The sequence below is a fragment of the Paramisgurnus dabryanus genome, chromosome 3 (assembly GCF_030506205.2).
Source record: "Paramisgurnus dabryanus chromosome 3, PD_genome_1.1, whole genome shotgun sequence".
Classification (NCBI taxonomy): domain Eukaryota; kingdom Metazoa; phylum Chordata; class Actinopteri; order Cypriniformes; family Cobitidae; genus Paramisgurnus; species Paramisgurnus dabryanus.
Genome location: NC_133339.1, coordinates 39,344,460 through 39,360,820, shown reverse-complemented (window position 1 = coordinate 39,360,820; position 16,361 = coordinate 39,344,460). Strand labels below are relative to the sequence as shown.

The 16,361-nt window shown below is 37.1% G+C and overlaps 2 protein-coding genes across 2 annotated transcripts in view; both read left to right on the top strand.

The window, feature by feature from the left end:
* Window positions 1-484: 484 nt before the first annotated feature.
* Window positions 485-13,384, top strand: colgalt1a (collagen beta(1-O)galactosyltransferase 1a). Its single transcript, XM_065263232.2, has 12 exons — window positions 485-888; window positions 2,642-2,752; window positions 3,025-3,142; window positions 4,571-4,705; window positions 4,780-4,984; window positions 5,103-5,222; window positions 5,314-5,390; window positions 5,466-5,572; window positions 5,662-5,794; window positions 6,055-6,182; window positions 6,263-6,469; window positions 8,008-13,384. The coding sequence occupies exons 1-12, from the start codon at window positions 677-679 to the stop codon at window positions 8,273-8,275; spliced, it is 1,821 nt and encodes a 606-aa protein (XP_065119304.1). The 5' UTR covers window positions 485-676; the 3' UTR covers window positions 8,276-13,384.
* Window positions 13,385-15,846: 2,462 nt separating this feature from the next.
* The window catches only part of gmip (GEM interacting protein), a 29,105-nt gene continuing 28,590 nt past the window's right edge, over window positions 15,847-16,361 (top strand). The window contains exon 1 of the mRNA XM_065263182.2: window positions 15,847-16,150. Within this exon, the coding sequence (XP_065119254.1) occupies window positions 16,102-16,150 (49 nt within the window). The 5' untranslated portion in view covers window positions 15,847-16,101. The remainder of the gene's footprint in view (window positions 16,151-16,361) is intronic.

Sequence of the window (16,361 nt, the reverse complement as noted above, 5' to 3'; positions counted from 1 at the left end):
TAAAATTATTAACATATATATATATATATATATATTAGGGCTGTCAAAAGATTAATCGTGATTAATCACATCTAAAATAAAAGTTTGTGTTTACATAACATATGTGTGTGTAGTGTGTATAATTAATATTTATATATAAAAACACACACAGTCATGTATATATTTAAGAAAAATTGGTTATATTTATATATAAAATATTTATATTTCTATATAATATAAATTATATAAATGTTTATACAGTTTATAAATGCAAATATTTCTTAAATATACACATGAATGTGTGTGTATTTATATATACATAATAATTATACACATTACACACACATATGTTATGTAAACACAAACTTTTATTTTAGATGTGATTAATCACGATTAATCTTTTGACAGCCCTAATATATATATAGTACAGTAAATGTTTAGATACATAAAAAATGTACTTGAGTACAAAAAAATACTTGGCTTCTTTACACCTCTTCACGCAGCGGTCACTCCCCTTTAAAGGTCTGCGTAACTTCCCCTTTAATGCCATCAGTACGGGTTGATTTCGGTCGGCAGAATGAATTCAACTAAAGTTACCGCTTTTTAACTTTCTGCCAACTCACATTAAAAGGCGTAACTTCGTCTTGTAGATGTACGCGTGCTTATCGCTGATGTTTTAAAGTGTTTGTGTACAGTAATGTTGTGGTTAGTGTGCTGCTTGTTGTCGGGTGTGATGAACACTGGACCAGCTGAAGGATATTTCCATGAGGAGCGCTGGAGCCCGGAGTCTGCTGAACTCGCTCCCCGAATAATGATCTCGCTCATCTGCCGTAACGCTCAGCACTCGCTGCCTCATGTACTGGGTGCTATCGAGCGTCTAAATTATCCAAAAGATCGTATTGCCCTCTGGTGAGTGTCCTACAGGGCTTATATATCTACCTGTGATCCTTATATTAACACCCTAACGTTATTAACGCATCATAAGTTACTTCTTTATGATACGTAACACTGCTTATCTCTGTTCTTTTCCTCATATGCATAGTTTACCACCGTTTTTTTACTATAGCTGAATTATCTGGTATTTGTATTAAAACCACTGTAACCACAAATTTACCATAGTTTTACCACGATAATGGAAGTAAAAATATGGTGATGCAAATATCAGCCAAAAGCTGATAATGATTAATGCACTTATAGCAAAACCTTGGTTAAACTACTGTAGTAAAACATTGATTAATATTTGTAAGGGTCTTTCCAGATTGTCTTTGCTTTTGAATGATAACCATTTAGGTGAATTTACCATGATTTTATTATAGTAAAACTCCAGTAACTTCACTTTGATGAATGTTTGTATTACTATAGTTTAAAAACAGATATAATCAGTACAGTAATGTTACTTTAGTGAAAGTATGGAAAATTTGTGGTTACTGTGGTTTTTGCACAAACATAGTTAAACTATGTTAGTATGTTTACTGTACTAAAATCCTGATTAATATTTGTAAGGGAGAAGATTGTATTTTGCAACAGTTAAGAAAATAAACTCCTATAAAGTGATTCATGAAAGAACATCTGTATACCAGCATCACTGGAGGAGCAAACTGAGAGAGGGGTGGGGTTTGGGCTTCTCCGTCCTCATTGCCAGCTCACATTTGTATCTTTGTCTTATACAAGGATTAAACATTTCCTCTAAAGCTGTCATTGTTATGAGAACTCTCTTGTGAAGGTGTCAGTTACCAAGATCACTTTGATGCTTTGTTGAAAGTCTTGCCCTAGAAATGGCACCAGATCATACCAACCCAAAGGGAAATGTAATGCGTATAAGAATAGATAAGGAGAACAAAGAAATATATGGGTGATTAACATAAATCATTGGTTTATAAAATCATGTCCCCAAGTTTTTTCTATGGATTTTGTTATGGATTGCCATGGATCACAGCATAACTTCAACCTTTTTATTTGTATAGCACATTTCAACACAATTTCAATTGCCTCACAATTTTAAACCCAATACAAAGTTTAAACAAATAGCATTTGACAGCTAAGCAAAATTAATTAAAAAAAGAGAAAAGACAGACAAAAGAAAAAAAGAAGGTTATGTATTTATATAAATTCAAGATTCTATCTCTAAGCAAGGTCTATTCTTTACAAAAGTTTGTGTGAAAAGATAGGGTTTTAACTGAGACTTGAAACCTTCGAAAGATGAAGCCTGCCGAATATATAAAGGGAGGCTGTTCAACAATTTTGGGGCGACAACCATAAATCTATCGCCCTTAGATTTTTTTGTGGAGGGCGGAACTGCCAGCAATTATTTGTGTACTGATCTCAATGTCCTGACTGGGGTATACTTCTCTAGATTGGTGATATAACTTGGGGACATGTTGTAAAGTGCTTAAAAAACCTTCAATAAAATATATGATGTAAAACAAAATAGATAAAACACGTAGACACGCCGCTAAGGCCCACCCCCGGGCCAGTGCGTGTTAAGAAGTTTACATTTACGCTTTTATTTTAAAACCTACTGTGCATTTAAGTCCCTGGTAATCAATCTCATGATCTTTACCAATTGGGCTACAAGAAGCATCATTTGTATAAGACCTAGTAGTACTACTGTATCTTAATATATGCATTACAGCGATATTTTCTATTTTTTTTTCATTCGCAGGGTGGCAACTGATCACAGTATTGACAACACTACATATATGCTGCGAGACTGGCTTATCAATGTACAGAAGCTATACCATAATGTGGAGTGGAGGCCGAAGGAGGAACCAAGGTTTGCAGTGTTTCTTCATATCGAAATGGGTGATTTTTGTGTTTTTCTTTATTACTAGAAGGCCCAGACCTAAACTATGGATTTTTTTAAAGTTTTAAGTTGATGAAGCATTAAGTGTTAATAAACAAACACACAAGGAGTGGAAAAGTGGATGATGATCTGTTCTAGTTCTGTGGAAGTCTGGAGTTTTCTGCATAATCCTGCATGTGCAGATTCATAGTAGGCCTGATAAGTTATTAAATTTAAGCATTGGATTTTTGTTCTGTATTTAGAGCATATTTTGATGAGCAAGGACCCAAGGATTGGACGAATGAGCGGTACGCCTACGTAATGAGACTGCGTCAAGCAGCGCTCGAATCTGCACGAGAAATGTGGGCAGACTATCTCATGGTGAGGATGCTGCACACACTAATTGTTTTAATAGCTGTTTCCCAATTCGATAGCTAGATCCTACAGAGGATTTATAGGAGCGTCACCTGCTGTTTCCACCCACCGCACCTGTCAGCTTGACACAGCACAGCAGAGTCGTTTCTAACTTGTTAAAATATATGGAACCAGAAAAAATTACGACACATATGATAGAAATTATGACATGTTGATGTGGATTAACCAAAATATCCAACCTCAAAACTCAACCTATACAGTATTGCAGAAATAGCATTAATACTGTCAATCGATTAAAATATTTAATCTAGATTAATCGCATGATTGTCATAAGTTAACTGATGATTAATCACAACTTAATCGCACATTTTTAACTGTTCTTCTATATTTACCTTAATTTAACACTTTTCAAGTTTTTAATACTCTTATCAACATGGACATGGACATGGATGCTTTATGCAAATGTATTTTTATTATTAGCGAAAGAGTCAGCTAATTTAATTTTGAGAAAAATACAGGTAAAGATTTTTTTAAGGTTCAAAAACAAAATCACTGCATCCATACCTTAAAATCACTGGTAAAACTAATAGATTTGGTACACAGAAAGTCAAAAACAACATCCGTATTTGTTCAACTTTTATTATTTGGTTGCCACTGAGACACAGACAGTTTTAAGATCTACTATAATACAAGGATCGAATATAATGTTACAAACCATATATTTTTCCCCAATAGTTAATCAAACATTTACTTACAACATAACATTTTATATCTGCGTGAATTCTTGTCAAAACTGATATTTTTAAAACACTAATTCAGTCTATATGTGGATATATCGTGGTCGCGTGGCTCTTAAGAACTATTTTAACATCCTGCACTTTATTTTCAAATCCCTGCACGTTTAAAAACCGAAATCAAAATCTCAGACGCGCAAAGTTTGTAACTTAGTTAAGCATTAAGGACGGTTGTTACACCTTTCAACAAACATACAAATAAAGATAATTTTAGACATTTAATGACTATTTCCAACAACGGGCTAGGCCAAGGGTCAAACAGAAGTTGCGCGTTGCATTAATTAATCGCGTTAATAAAATAAGTGTCGTTAAAATGAATTCACGTTAATGCGTTAATAACGCGTTACTTTTGACAGCTGTAATTAATACAAAACATAATTTATAATACTGAAAAACAGTAACAAGGAAGTTGTTCTGCAAAATACCCACAATTATTTAACTAAAATGTTATAGGCGTGCAATGAATCTTGGGATATCCTTGCCTGTGATGGATTAATTAGTTTCTATGCTTTGCGACTCGAGTAAGTGATGCAGCCTTCGGAAGACACAGCCTTTGAATTGGGACGCAGCTTTGTTTATAATGTCACGGCAGAAGATTGAAATCATGCCATAATTTATGTTCCTATATAAAAATTTTCAGATGATTGACTGTGACAATCTCCTGACCAATCGTGATGTCTTATGGAAGTTAATAAAGGAGAACAAGACAATTGTGGCTCCGATGCTGGAGTCTCGTGCGGCCTATTCCAACTTTTGGTGTGGAATGACATCCCAGGTACTTACTATAAGATTGGATTTGGGTCATAAAAGCGTCTTGGGAAATATAAGTTTATCTTTAAACTTCTCTAGGGCTACTATAAACGAACACCCGCATACATTCCCATACGCAAACAAGTGAGAAGGGGCTGTTTTGCCGTTCCCATGGTGCACTCGACGTTCCTGGTGGATCTACGGAAAGAAGCCTCCAGACTGCTGGCTTTTCACCCACCGCATCCAGACTACACGTGGGCCTTCGATGACATCATAATCTTCGCCTTTTCAGCCCGTATGGCAGGTGTGTGCCACGACTGACACCCACAGTGCCATTTTTTTCTTAACGTGGTGGTGTTATATTTAATTTCACCGTATTTAAATATTTCACATACTTTTATTTGCTTTCTTTGTTTCTGCAGATGTCCAGATGTTTGTTTGTAATAAGGAGACATTCGGATTTCTCCCAGTCCCTCTTCGCATCCACAGCACGTTGCAGGATGAGGCAGACAGCTTTATTCATACTGTACTAGAGGTCAATGGTAATACTGATACAGATTCTTGATTTTGAATATTGAAGTGTCTGTTTATGGTTTCATGCAATGTTATAATGACTCCTTCATTCATTTACAGTACGAAATCCCCCAGTTGAACCTTCTAGACACCTTCCCAAACCTGTGAAGACGCCTGACAAAATGGGATTTGATGAGGTAACTTGGAGATCGATTCATTTTTTAAGGGACTTTCTCAAAAAGGCGTGCGTCTCAATCAATCATGCATTGTAGGTATTTATGATCAACCTGAAGCAACGAGCTGATCGACGCGAGCGCATGCTGAGGGCACTGCGAGAGCAAGACATTACCTGCAAGATTATTGCCGCTGTTGATGGCAAGTAAGTTCTCATTTGTTTCCTTCGCACAATAAATGAATCTTTACAGAACTATACTAAAGGTATAGTCATAATCTTCCTGTTTTTTCCAGAGCATTGAATGTCAGTGACATCCATGCAATGGGAATCCACATGCTGCCCGGCTATAGTGACCCCTATCATGGAAGACCGCTGACAAGAGGAGAGATGGGCTGTTTCCTTTCCCACTACAACATCTGGAAAGAGGTCTGTCTGGCACCAATCCAAAATAGCTCCAAAACCCATCGAGAAATGTTTTGCCTTCGCAGCTGTCGTACAAATTCCTAAACAAAATGGATCTGCTTGGAATTCTTATGTTAACAGCTGCATAAAAACATGGGAGACTTTACTGAACTCAGTACAATACATTCTGATATAAGCTCACATTGTAATTCTTTAGAAAGCATAATTTGGTTTGTGTGTGAAGAAGGAAAAGACTCTCAAGCTTTGATGTATATGTGAAACAGATTGTAGACAGAGGTTTGAAGACCTCATTGGTCCTTGAAGATGATTTGCGCTTTGAGATCTTCTTCAAACGCCGCCTGCAGAATCTGATGCACGAGGTTGAGAGTAAAGGTCTGGATTGGGATCTCATGTGAGTTGATCTTTCTCACTGTTTGCGTATTAATAGAAGGTTAGTTAATCGATTTAAAGATTTTGTTAAATATGTTTTAGTTATATTGGGAGGAAGAGGATGCAGGTGGACCATCCTGAGAAAGCAGTACCAAAAATTCGCAACCTAGTGGAGGCGGACTACTCCTACTGGACCCTGGCTTACATGATGTCTTTACAGGGAGCCAGAAAACTCCTCAAAGCAGAACCACTCAGCAAAATGTTACCTGTGGATGAGTTTCTGCCTGTTATGTTTAATAAGCATCCTGTGTAAGTCCTTCAAATGTACACAATATATTTGAATTACTTTATTAATAGTTGTAGTAGTAATATTCAAGTAGTTAAGGATTTAAAAAAACAACGACTTTGAAATCTTCCCCATTTGTTTTTTTACCACAGGCAAGACTTAAAATGTTGCTGACAATTTTTTTTTTCAAACAATTTCATAAAGCCACCCCCTCCCCGCTTCGCCCCTGTGTAAATGGGATTTTTTGACTGAGGGAAGTCACAACACTAGGCGGCCATCTTTGCAGGGCCTCCGGGCATTTATTTTTAGTCATGCAAGACTAAAGGGTGATTCACGTATTGTGTCTTTTGCGCACTCAAGTTTGTTATTTCAAATGTAGGGGTGCGGTATGCACGCTCATAATGCAAGTGACGCGGTTGTGACACGCACGCGGTGCAACACATTATTTTTTCCAGGCGCTTCCGCATGGCATCGAGTTAAAAACATTTGAACTTTTCAGAATGCCGCAAGTGCACCGCAGGTCATGTCACAAGAACCTACTCGCTTTTAGGCGTGATATGTGAACGGCCCTTAAGGAGATGTGTATACCAAGGCATTTACGCCTGCGGCTGTCATATGTTTTCAGTTGTTTCCAATGGAAGCGCCGTGTTTTTCAAAAGCACTTGCGGTTGGTGGGTTTTTTCAGCTTTTTCTTGAAACATTTTTAACTGTGGGTGAAACGCTCAGCTCGTCAGTGTCACTTTAACTTAGCCGTCCAATCACAGTGGAGTAGGCGCAGGAGAAATACTTAAGCAAACTTAAAGGGGACAGAGAATGAAAAACCATTTTTACCTTGTCTTTGTTGAATAATTCTAGTCTACCCGCATTCACGACCATACAAAAAGTGCTAAACAGCTCAGTCTCATAGAAATTCCTCTTTTAGAAATGTCAGCCAGAAAACGGCCCAATCTGAAAAACTGATGCTTATGACATCACAGGCATCTCACTGCCCCTCCACTTTAAAATAATTGGCTACATTTTTTGAGGTGGCAGCAAAGTCAGCCAATCAGGAATGATATTGCAAGTTAAGCCAGTAGGGGGAGCCAAATAAGTGCAAAATCCCCCACCCTAATAGAGCTATCTGAGAGAGGTTTTTAGGAAGCTTCCAAGGCATTACAGACCCAAACAAGAAAAATTGTGTCTACATGTCACATCACAGAACAAGGATAAATACCCTGTTCAATCATTCTATGACACCTTTAAGCAAAAACACCTTTTTCAAGGTCGTTTTAGCTTTTGTGCATGTGCACAGGTTGCCATGCACCTCACGTGACTGTACAGACCCCCTCCCTTGGGTAATCATCAGTCCTTATTAATTGATGATTGGTTCTTTTAACTGGTAGGCGGGACTTTTGTTGCCAGATATTGAGCGTTGAATTGTCCCCTAATTATAGTAATAGCAATGCATAATCTTGTTATTTCCAATATCTCTGCTGAAGCTGAGATGCAACCACCTAGAAACCATTCAGATTTCTTTTATTTATTTTTTGCCTTGTCTAATATTTTATCTCATTCTTCTCAGATCGGATTACATGGAGCATTTCGAGACAAGGGATCTAAAAGCATTTTCAGCTGAGCCTTTGCTGGTGTTTCCTACACACTACACGGGTGAACCTGGGTACATCAGTGATACAGAAACATCCACGGTGTGGGACAATGACAAGGTGCGTACAGATTGGGACAGGAAGCGGTCGGGTAAGACTAAAGAACAGGCTGAGATCAGCACAAAGGCACAAAACACGAATGTGCTCCACTCTCCGCTGGACAGAACGGCTCGAGATGAGCTATGAGAGACAGACCGATTGACCCATGACATTACTGAGATTGTATCAGTTTTTCTTCATCCTCTCTATCTGTGGACATTGTCAAACGTGTTTCCTGTAAGTGTGCTGTTTGACTGATCAGAAGAAGGCTTGAAAATGTTTCTTATTTGTTTGTTTCTCTTAACAGTTTTGTTTTTAAGCTTGAATCTTTAGATAAACCGACTACCTATTACCGGCTGCCTCACCCGTTCACCATTGTGTCCCGGGACCCTTTGGAATTCAAAGCAGAGAATCAAGTGTGGGTTCAGGTTAAGGGCCATTCACATGTTGACGATAACCATAACTTTAAAGTGATACCCCATCCGCATATAAAAATTTTGCCATAATTTACTCTCTCTCAAGCAATCCGAGATACACGTCTATCATCTTTCAGACAAACACATTTGTAGATATTTTATTAAATGTTCTTGCTTTTCCAAGCCTTATTATGGAAGAAAACAAGGATCAGGGAACAATTTCTGACTTTTAAGTCCAAAAAAGTGCATTCATTCTTCACTCCCTACGCAACTTACTCATGGCAACCAACGTTCATTACGCTAAAACTGTCTCCAGAATTGCTTGAGTCCAAGATGGCGTTGTTACCAGAAACTAGTTTATACCAGTTTATAAAGTTTGAAATATATATAAGTTTCTTACAAAATCGCGTTGATTACCAACAGAAGACCTTTATTTACACCTTGGAGCCTTGTGGATTACTTCTTTGAAGGATGAATGCACTTTTTTGGGTTTTAAAGTCAGAAGCTGTGTCCTGATCCCTGTTTTTTAAATCGTAGAAAAGCAAGGACATTTACTTAAACAACTCCAAATGTGTTCGTCTGAAAGATGATGGACATGTGTATCTCAGATTGTCTGAGGGTGAGTAAATCATGGGGTAATTTTGATATTTGGCTGGACTATCCCTTTACCGGTACTTGCTAATCACTCACAAGCTGCAGTACTCACGCTAATTATTTATTGGCATTACCTAATATTGTAGTTTTTCTGTAGTAAAATTGTTTATACATCATTATACATGTAAATATGCTGCTCTTGTTGCAATTACAGTGGCTATAAAGAGCATGCAACTTTGCGCATCTATAAATAGTGAATCATCTTATCTACTGGCATAGTCGATAGAATAAAAACATTACGTAGTGCAACTACAGCAGCGTTGGATACCTGAGGTAATTTTATGTTATGGCCTTCAGTAAAGAACTTCTCAACAGTGTCGTCTGCCATTTCAAATACTCTTGCACTTTAAATTCAAATAGAGAGCTGTCAATGGTTTATCGTTCATCATATGGAAAAAATCATACCAAAAGTGAGCCAAACTATATCGTTTATTGTGTCTTTATCGTTATAGTTGTGCTATTTCAACGCTATCTCATGGCAATTCGTATGTGTTTTACAAGGTGGCTAATTCGTACGATCACATTCGTACAGTTTTGTCAGTGGGGTTAGGAGTGGAGTTTCATTATTGTTTTATTTTATATTGTGAACCCGTGCTGGCAAAATGAGTCAGAATGCACTCGGTCTAATTTTGAGCTATAGGTGAAAGAAAGTATAAATATCGAAATTAAGGTTTTTATAAAAATAAGTACATTAAAGATGCAATTTGCCGCTGGATGGCGCCAGATTAAATCAATAACAATGCCGTAGATTAATGATGCTCTGAAGCAGCGTGGACTGATGGGATTTGTTGTCTTTAACTCAAACGCTGATGGCCATCAATCAGACGGGAACGAGAAATCATGTTACACATGAAGTAAAGTAATCAAGTTTTATAAATGTGTTTTTTTTCATTATGTAAGGTTTCAGGTAATGTTAGTCATATATGTTACATTATTAGTCCAATACGATGGTTTGTTAACACAGCACAGAATTAAGTGTTCAGATGAACAAACTTACCATAAAAAAGCGAGTGGCCCGACAGACGCGATTACTTCTGCATTTGTCCACGACACTGTTGTCATGTGGTTTTTACGTCAGTAAAGGCGGTAACAAAGGGTAACGTAGATATTAACATCATTTACAGGCGACTGCACTGCCCCGTGTCACTGTTTAGGGCAGCAATTTTCTCATAATTTATAAGTAGTTGAAAACATATAGATATTGTTAGTAATCAGCTGGACAAAATATGTAACACCGGACTAGTGGTTTTTGGATATTTTACTACAAATATCTTATAAATTGTACCTTTAAGTGAATGTTTGGTTAACTCAGGGTTCCCGCACTCAGGGTTCCCACGGGGTCTTAAAAAGTCTAAAATTCAGAATGTTAAATTTAAGGCCTTAAAAAGTCTTAAAAACGCCCAGATTTTTATCCTAGGTCTTAAATTTAATTTACCCAAGTCTTAAATTTCTTACCTCCGTTCATTCCCGAAAAGCATTGTCCGCAGAAAATAAAATAGTCATTTAAAACGCTAAAGAACTAATCAGTGGCGGAAACTGGGTCTCTAAAAAAAGAAACCGGTGTCCGCACTTTGTCATAATCCACGCAAATCGGCCATTAGCTATATTACAGGTATTGTTGTCTGACTGTATACTGTGGGCTGAGCAAGAAACAAACCTTAAACTTAGTTTTGTGTAAGCAAAAATCTTTTCTGGGTTAATTTACCAACTAGCCCGTGGCTTATCTGAGTATTGGCCAGGGTCTGAAACATAGAGGACCCAGAAGCGGAAAAAAATCATCTTTATTGAAAATCAACCTAAACAGTCGGGCTGTCGAGTCACGAGCCACCAACAGCGAGTCAACTTTAGTGTTACACAGTTTTCACTTTGGAGGATTTTGTTTACCTCACTGCTCAAAGCGCGTTTACTTCTTTGACTTTAATATTGCTCTCTGCTGCAATGCACTCGAACCTAACGCGCTTCCCCTTCAGCTCTCAACAAACAGCAGCGATTGGCGGACGGAAAGCAAGAAAGTACCGTAATAAACCATATATTGCCAAAAAGCGCAATTGTCTTCTTTTAGGAACAATTCAAACTTTTTCATAGCGCAAATGCTTCAGGAGTTACAGTTAAATGAATAGGGGTAGAATCAGAGCGTTTCTTAATCTGAAGGCTGTATCCGGAGGTCGAATAGGAAGGCTGCTGCATACATTATCAAGCCTGGTTTATAAGTTAAGTTAACTGAGCATTACATTCGCAAGTCAAAAGAAGCATATTACATTAATTTACGATTAACAAAAAATAATAATCATTATTTTTAAAGTTAATTTTAATGTTAATATTCTGAAATTAGACCTAGAAATGCGACCACTGGCTATAGCCTTCAGATTGAGAAACGATGTTCGTGGATAACGTTAGCAACACATAATAAAGCACGAACAGCCTTTTAATGGTCAATTTCGTTTCCTTAATGCAGTTAAACATGCATAAACATTATGGGGTGGTTTCCTGGACAGCTTAAGCCAGGATTAGGCCTTATAGTTTAAGTGATCTCTTATTAGTGGATTTTATTTGTCAAAAAACATTGTTGATAGAATTTTATAAAAAAATACTACTTGCACACATTAGTGTGATATATAAATATTGTAAATCATTGCATTTCTTGATTATTAATTAAGAAAAATCATCTCTTTGCCTCTAACTCAATGTATTTCAATGGCTCACTGTGAGCTTCCAGGAACTAACTGAAGTCTCCATGAATCACCTGACGGCCGAGCTTTTCGGACTTTAATTGTCAGTCTCTTCCTAAATGGCAATGGATAGAATTTGTCGGCGCAAACACTCGTGGTCTAATAGGGTTAAGCATAATGTATTTCTGTGTATTTTGAGTATTTGTTTTAATAGTGTGTTTATTTAATATTTTTCTATAACTGAATCAATAAAAATAGAACGTTTTGAGAATTTCTGAGATCATTCGAATGCTTCTAGTAATGTGTCGTGTTGGTCTTAAATTTTACTCATAATGGTATTAAAAGGTCTTAAAAAGGTCTTAAATTTAACTTGCTGAAACCTGCAAGAACCCTGTAACTGTTGAGGAAAAATATCTGATGTGTAACATTATATTAGATCTGCATTACAGTAGATCTTACAGCTTTCTGTCTCAACGTCAATCAAACAATAAAAGAAAGAAAAAGTTGAACAATTATTTTTCCTATAGCTTTGGTTTTGACTTTGTCTCTGCTAAATCTATTAGTTTTACCAGTGATTTTAAAGTATGGATGCGTGATTTTGTTTCTAAACCTTCAAAAATCTTAACATACATTTTTTCAAAAATTCTAACAGGTCATTTTTGTCAGATTCCAACAAATCATACATCGTTTCAAAGTTTTTTAATAGATAATGTCATTTTTTTAAAAAATTTGCTCATTCCAAATCAATTTGCCAGCACAGGTCACGTATATTTTTGTACCATTCACTTCATACGAATTAGCCAACTCGTAAAATATGTACGAATTCCCTTGAGATCAGGCTGGCTAATCTCTTTCATTTTTTCAAACTATATTTCAATAGTTATCACCCATAGTGTGAACGGCCCTTTACAGCAGAGTCGGGTTACATAAGCAGGACTAGAACTGAATGTTTCAGGTGTATGTTTTCATTTTGAAATCATATTACACATCTCTGATGTGACCATTCGAAGAAAAAGCACACGCATATCCGTGTATTATTTTTACATCAGATGATAAAGATCTTGGGTGGAGCTGAATCTTTATCGACAGAGCTACGAGTTAAAGATATTAAAGTAAAAGAATCGAGCTTGCATCTAAGCATTTAGTCAGCGGGTGGGCATTATGCAAATGTGTTATATGTTCAATGTAAATTCAGAAACGTATAATAGGTGCTCTTTAATGTTCACATTCCACAGTCGAGTTTTATAGTGCTTTTATTCACAAAATGCACAAGTGATATATTTTTTTCAGTAAGTGCATTAGATAGGAATCATATCTATCAGTTGACTAACATGAATGCCCTTCAAAGCTCTTTTTTTTGTGTTTAATGAAAGACTCATGAAGTATTTAGGCTTTTTTATACAATTACTCCCATTTGGAAAAGTTTCAGACTGTCACTTTCTTTCAGCAGTGCACGCCTTACTATGTGGTTTTACTGTCATATCATCAAGACGACAATAAAAGGTCTACACACATTCCTCACAGAGATATTACAGATTTTTGTTTTTCTCTACTTTGCTTTTTTGACACAGGACAGTGATGGGTTTAGAAATGTACTTTGAATTCAGTTTTATAGCTTGTTTTGTTCGGACTGGACACACTGTCATACTGTATACATACTGGAAGTAAAACTAAAACTCTATTTCGTCAACTGTGCCTTAAATATATAAAGAATACGCAAAACGCATTTCACTGAAAAGAATATGATTGCAATATAAATGGCATGACATTACATTTATGCATTTGTCACTTTTATCGAGCGTATACAACAACGTCACTTTTCCACGTGACCATAACAAAATGGCTGGTTTTCATATAGCGGCTGCTGCGAAAACGGCAGTAAAACTGACTATTATCAGCTTAAATTGAATTAAGTTGGCCTTAAAAGTGACCCTAACAACTTGCCAAACAACCAATAGTCTGTGGACATTGCCAGACATTGCTTTTCCTGACACATAGGTTTGTCTTGCTTAACACTATTAAACCATCCCACCTTTGTAGAACACAAGGCTCATCATAATGGATGTTTTTTTTATTGAAGACTCACTGACAAAACTTTGCAATTACACAGAATAAGAATATTCATTGGTGGTTTTTTTTATCGCAAAATTGTACATATGGCTATACTGCTACTGATTTACTTCTTCTTTGAGTGTTTTTTGCAGTCTGAAAAAAAGACCCCTCCAAATTTTTGTTGAATCTGTTAGCACAATCATCACACAACTAGGGCTACTTTTCCCATTTTAAACACGTTTTCCACATTATGCTAATGCTGTCGCTCAGACTTTTTGGGCATAACCGCAGTCACATTCACCGATGGTGACGTCACGTGCGTACCCTCTATACAAAGCAACTTACAAAGCATTCAAACTATACATTTTTTCATTATGTGTGATCTTCTCTGAGGATCGAACCGCTGTTAGCACAAAACGCCAGTGTTATTGATTTGTCTCAAGATACACATCTTTTCCTAAGGCATGTTTATAAAAACATCTTTATTTAACTAAGGCTTAGTCCTGGCTTTAACTAAGCCTTGTCTGTGAAACCAAGTCTGTAAGACTTTAAGTGAACTCAAACATTTTGGCTTTGATATCAACATCCTGCATCTCACTTCCAGGTTTAATTATATCGGGTCTGCATGACCACAAGGCAAAAAGGATGTTGCTGACGCAAGGCAACAAGCCATTATCCTGATTTAGTCATCTGACTTCTTCTTTCACAGGAGCTATCAGTTTAGTGGTGGGTATATGTAAAGCATCAGATAGCTAAAAATATATGCCTGCTGTCCTGCCTAACCCATAGACTTACATTGAAAGATAGACCACAATATCAGACACCTTTTTAAATGTATTCTCCACCCAAAAACCACCAACAACAACTCTGCAACTGCACCTTAAAGGGGCCATGGCATGAAAATCTGACTTTTTTCATGTTTAAGTGCTATAATTGGGTCCGCAGATCTTCTGTCAACCTAGAAAATGTGATCAACCCAGTAACTTAGTTTTGGTAAACCATTCGCTGCAAGCACATGAAAAAAATAGGTCGTTGAAATTTGGCTCTCCTTATGATGTCATAAGGAGCTCTTATTATAAAGTATATAGTATTGACCCCCTCAATATTTTTCTTACTCAGGGTGGATGCCATATTTAATTTTATTTGCATAAAATACAGAATATTTTATGCATAATTGGTTGCATAAGTTGTGTACCTTGCACTTTTAGAAAATAAAGTACAAAAGCTGTCACTGAGACGCTACCCCTTTAAAAAGTACACCTTTGTACCTAAAGAGGGTGTATATTGGTACTTCAAAGGTGCATATGTGTACCTAAATGGAACATATTAAAACCTTTTTAAAGGGTACTATCCCAGTGACAGCTTTTGTACCTTATTTTTTATATTCCATGGGTTGTACAATAATGAAACGAGGACATTTGTACCCTGACATTTAGCACGAACGTCAGATTCATTTATGTGGAAGTGAGATGTTTGTTCGTGAGAGAGCTTGAGTCAGCCATCAGTGAGTTGTGTCAGGTCAGGCCTTGATGTATTTCCTGTCTCAAACTCTTATCGGCCAGTAGGTGGCACCACAATAAGTTAAATGTCATTGGCTGAATGCAACAGCTAAGATTTCAGCAACATTTATCAATTGTTCAAGAGCGTTTATTGCATAAAAATTCATATTAGGGGCGCTGTTATCCGCTGAATGTGAAATATACTCTAGGGCCACGTGAAACGGGCATCTTTTAAAATGAGAGAAATTATAGTCTCAAAACAAAAATAAAGTTGTTGCAATGCTCTTATGATTTTAAGATCATTATAATTGAGATTAAGTTCTCACTCTCACTAGCTAAAAATTGCAAAAATACGATAGTGGCAAATTGCGAGCAATCTTTCAGGGTTTTAGCAGAAGTTGTGGGTGTTAGGTGTGCCTGAGAGTGATAGTGAGACACACTTCCTCCTCATATGATCGTGAAAGAGCATTGGCCAAGCAGCGCTTTAGAGGAAGAGAAGTTGGTGCTGCGAGAGAAGAGTTATCGAACACCACAGCGTCTTCATGTCCACGTTTGACGAGAGGTGAGGGCTGACCCGGTTGCGCTGGGCCTCGGGCAAGAATCACCTTTATTAGTGGGTTGGATGGAGTGACTGCTGGATCGACAAGCTCCTTGTGTGCCGCTGGTTCTTGACAGGGGACTAAATGGAGGAGAGACTGGAGACTGCACAGTTGAGGCCACAAAAATCTCAGGGTGAGTTACAACAAACACTGAGAGAAACTTTTCCAGATTTGCATATAATTTGGCAATCATTGGTTTTTATGCTGTTTGTGTAATTCTGTAGGATTTGTTCCTGTTCTTTGTGTGTTTGTGTAGCATGCCAATAGTCTCAAGATGAGATGATCGCAGCACTTCCTGTCTTACTCATTTAACCTTTGCACAAAAAAATTGCAACTGAAAGAAA

Coding starts and splice junctions, on each gene's coding strand:
- colgalt1a (XM_065263232.2), top strand. CDS start 677: ATGTTGTGGTTAGTGTGCTGCTTGTTGTCGGGTGTGATGAACACTGGA. Junction 5,391..5,465: donor ACAAAATGGGATTTGATGAG/GTAACTTGGAGA, acceptor CATGCATTGTAG/GTATTTATGATCAACCTGAA. Junction 5,795..6,054: donor ACTACAACATCTGGAAAGAG/GTCTGTCTGGCA, acceptor TATGTGAAACAG/ATTGTAGACAGAGGTTTGAA.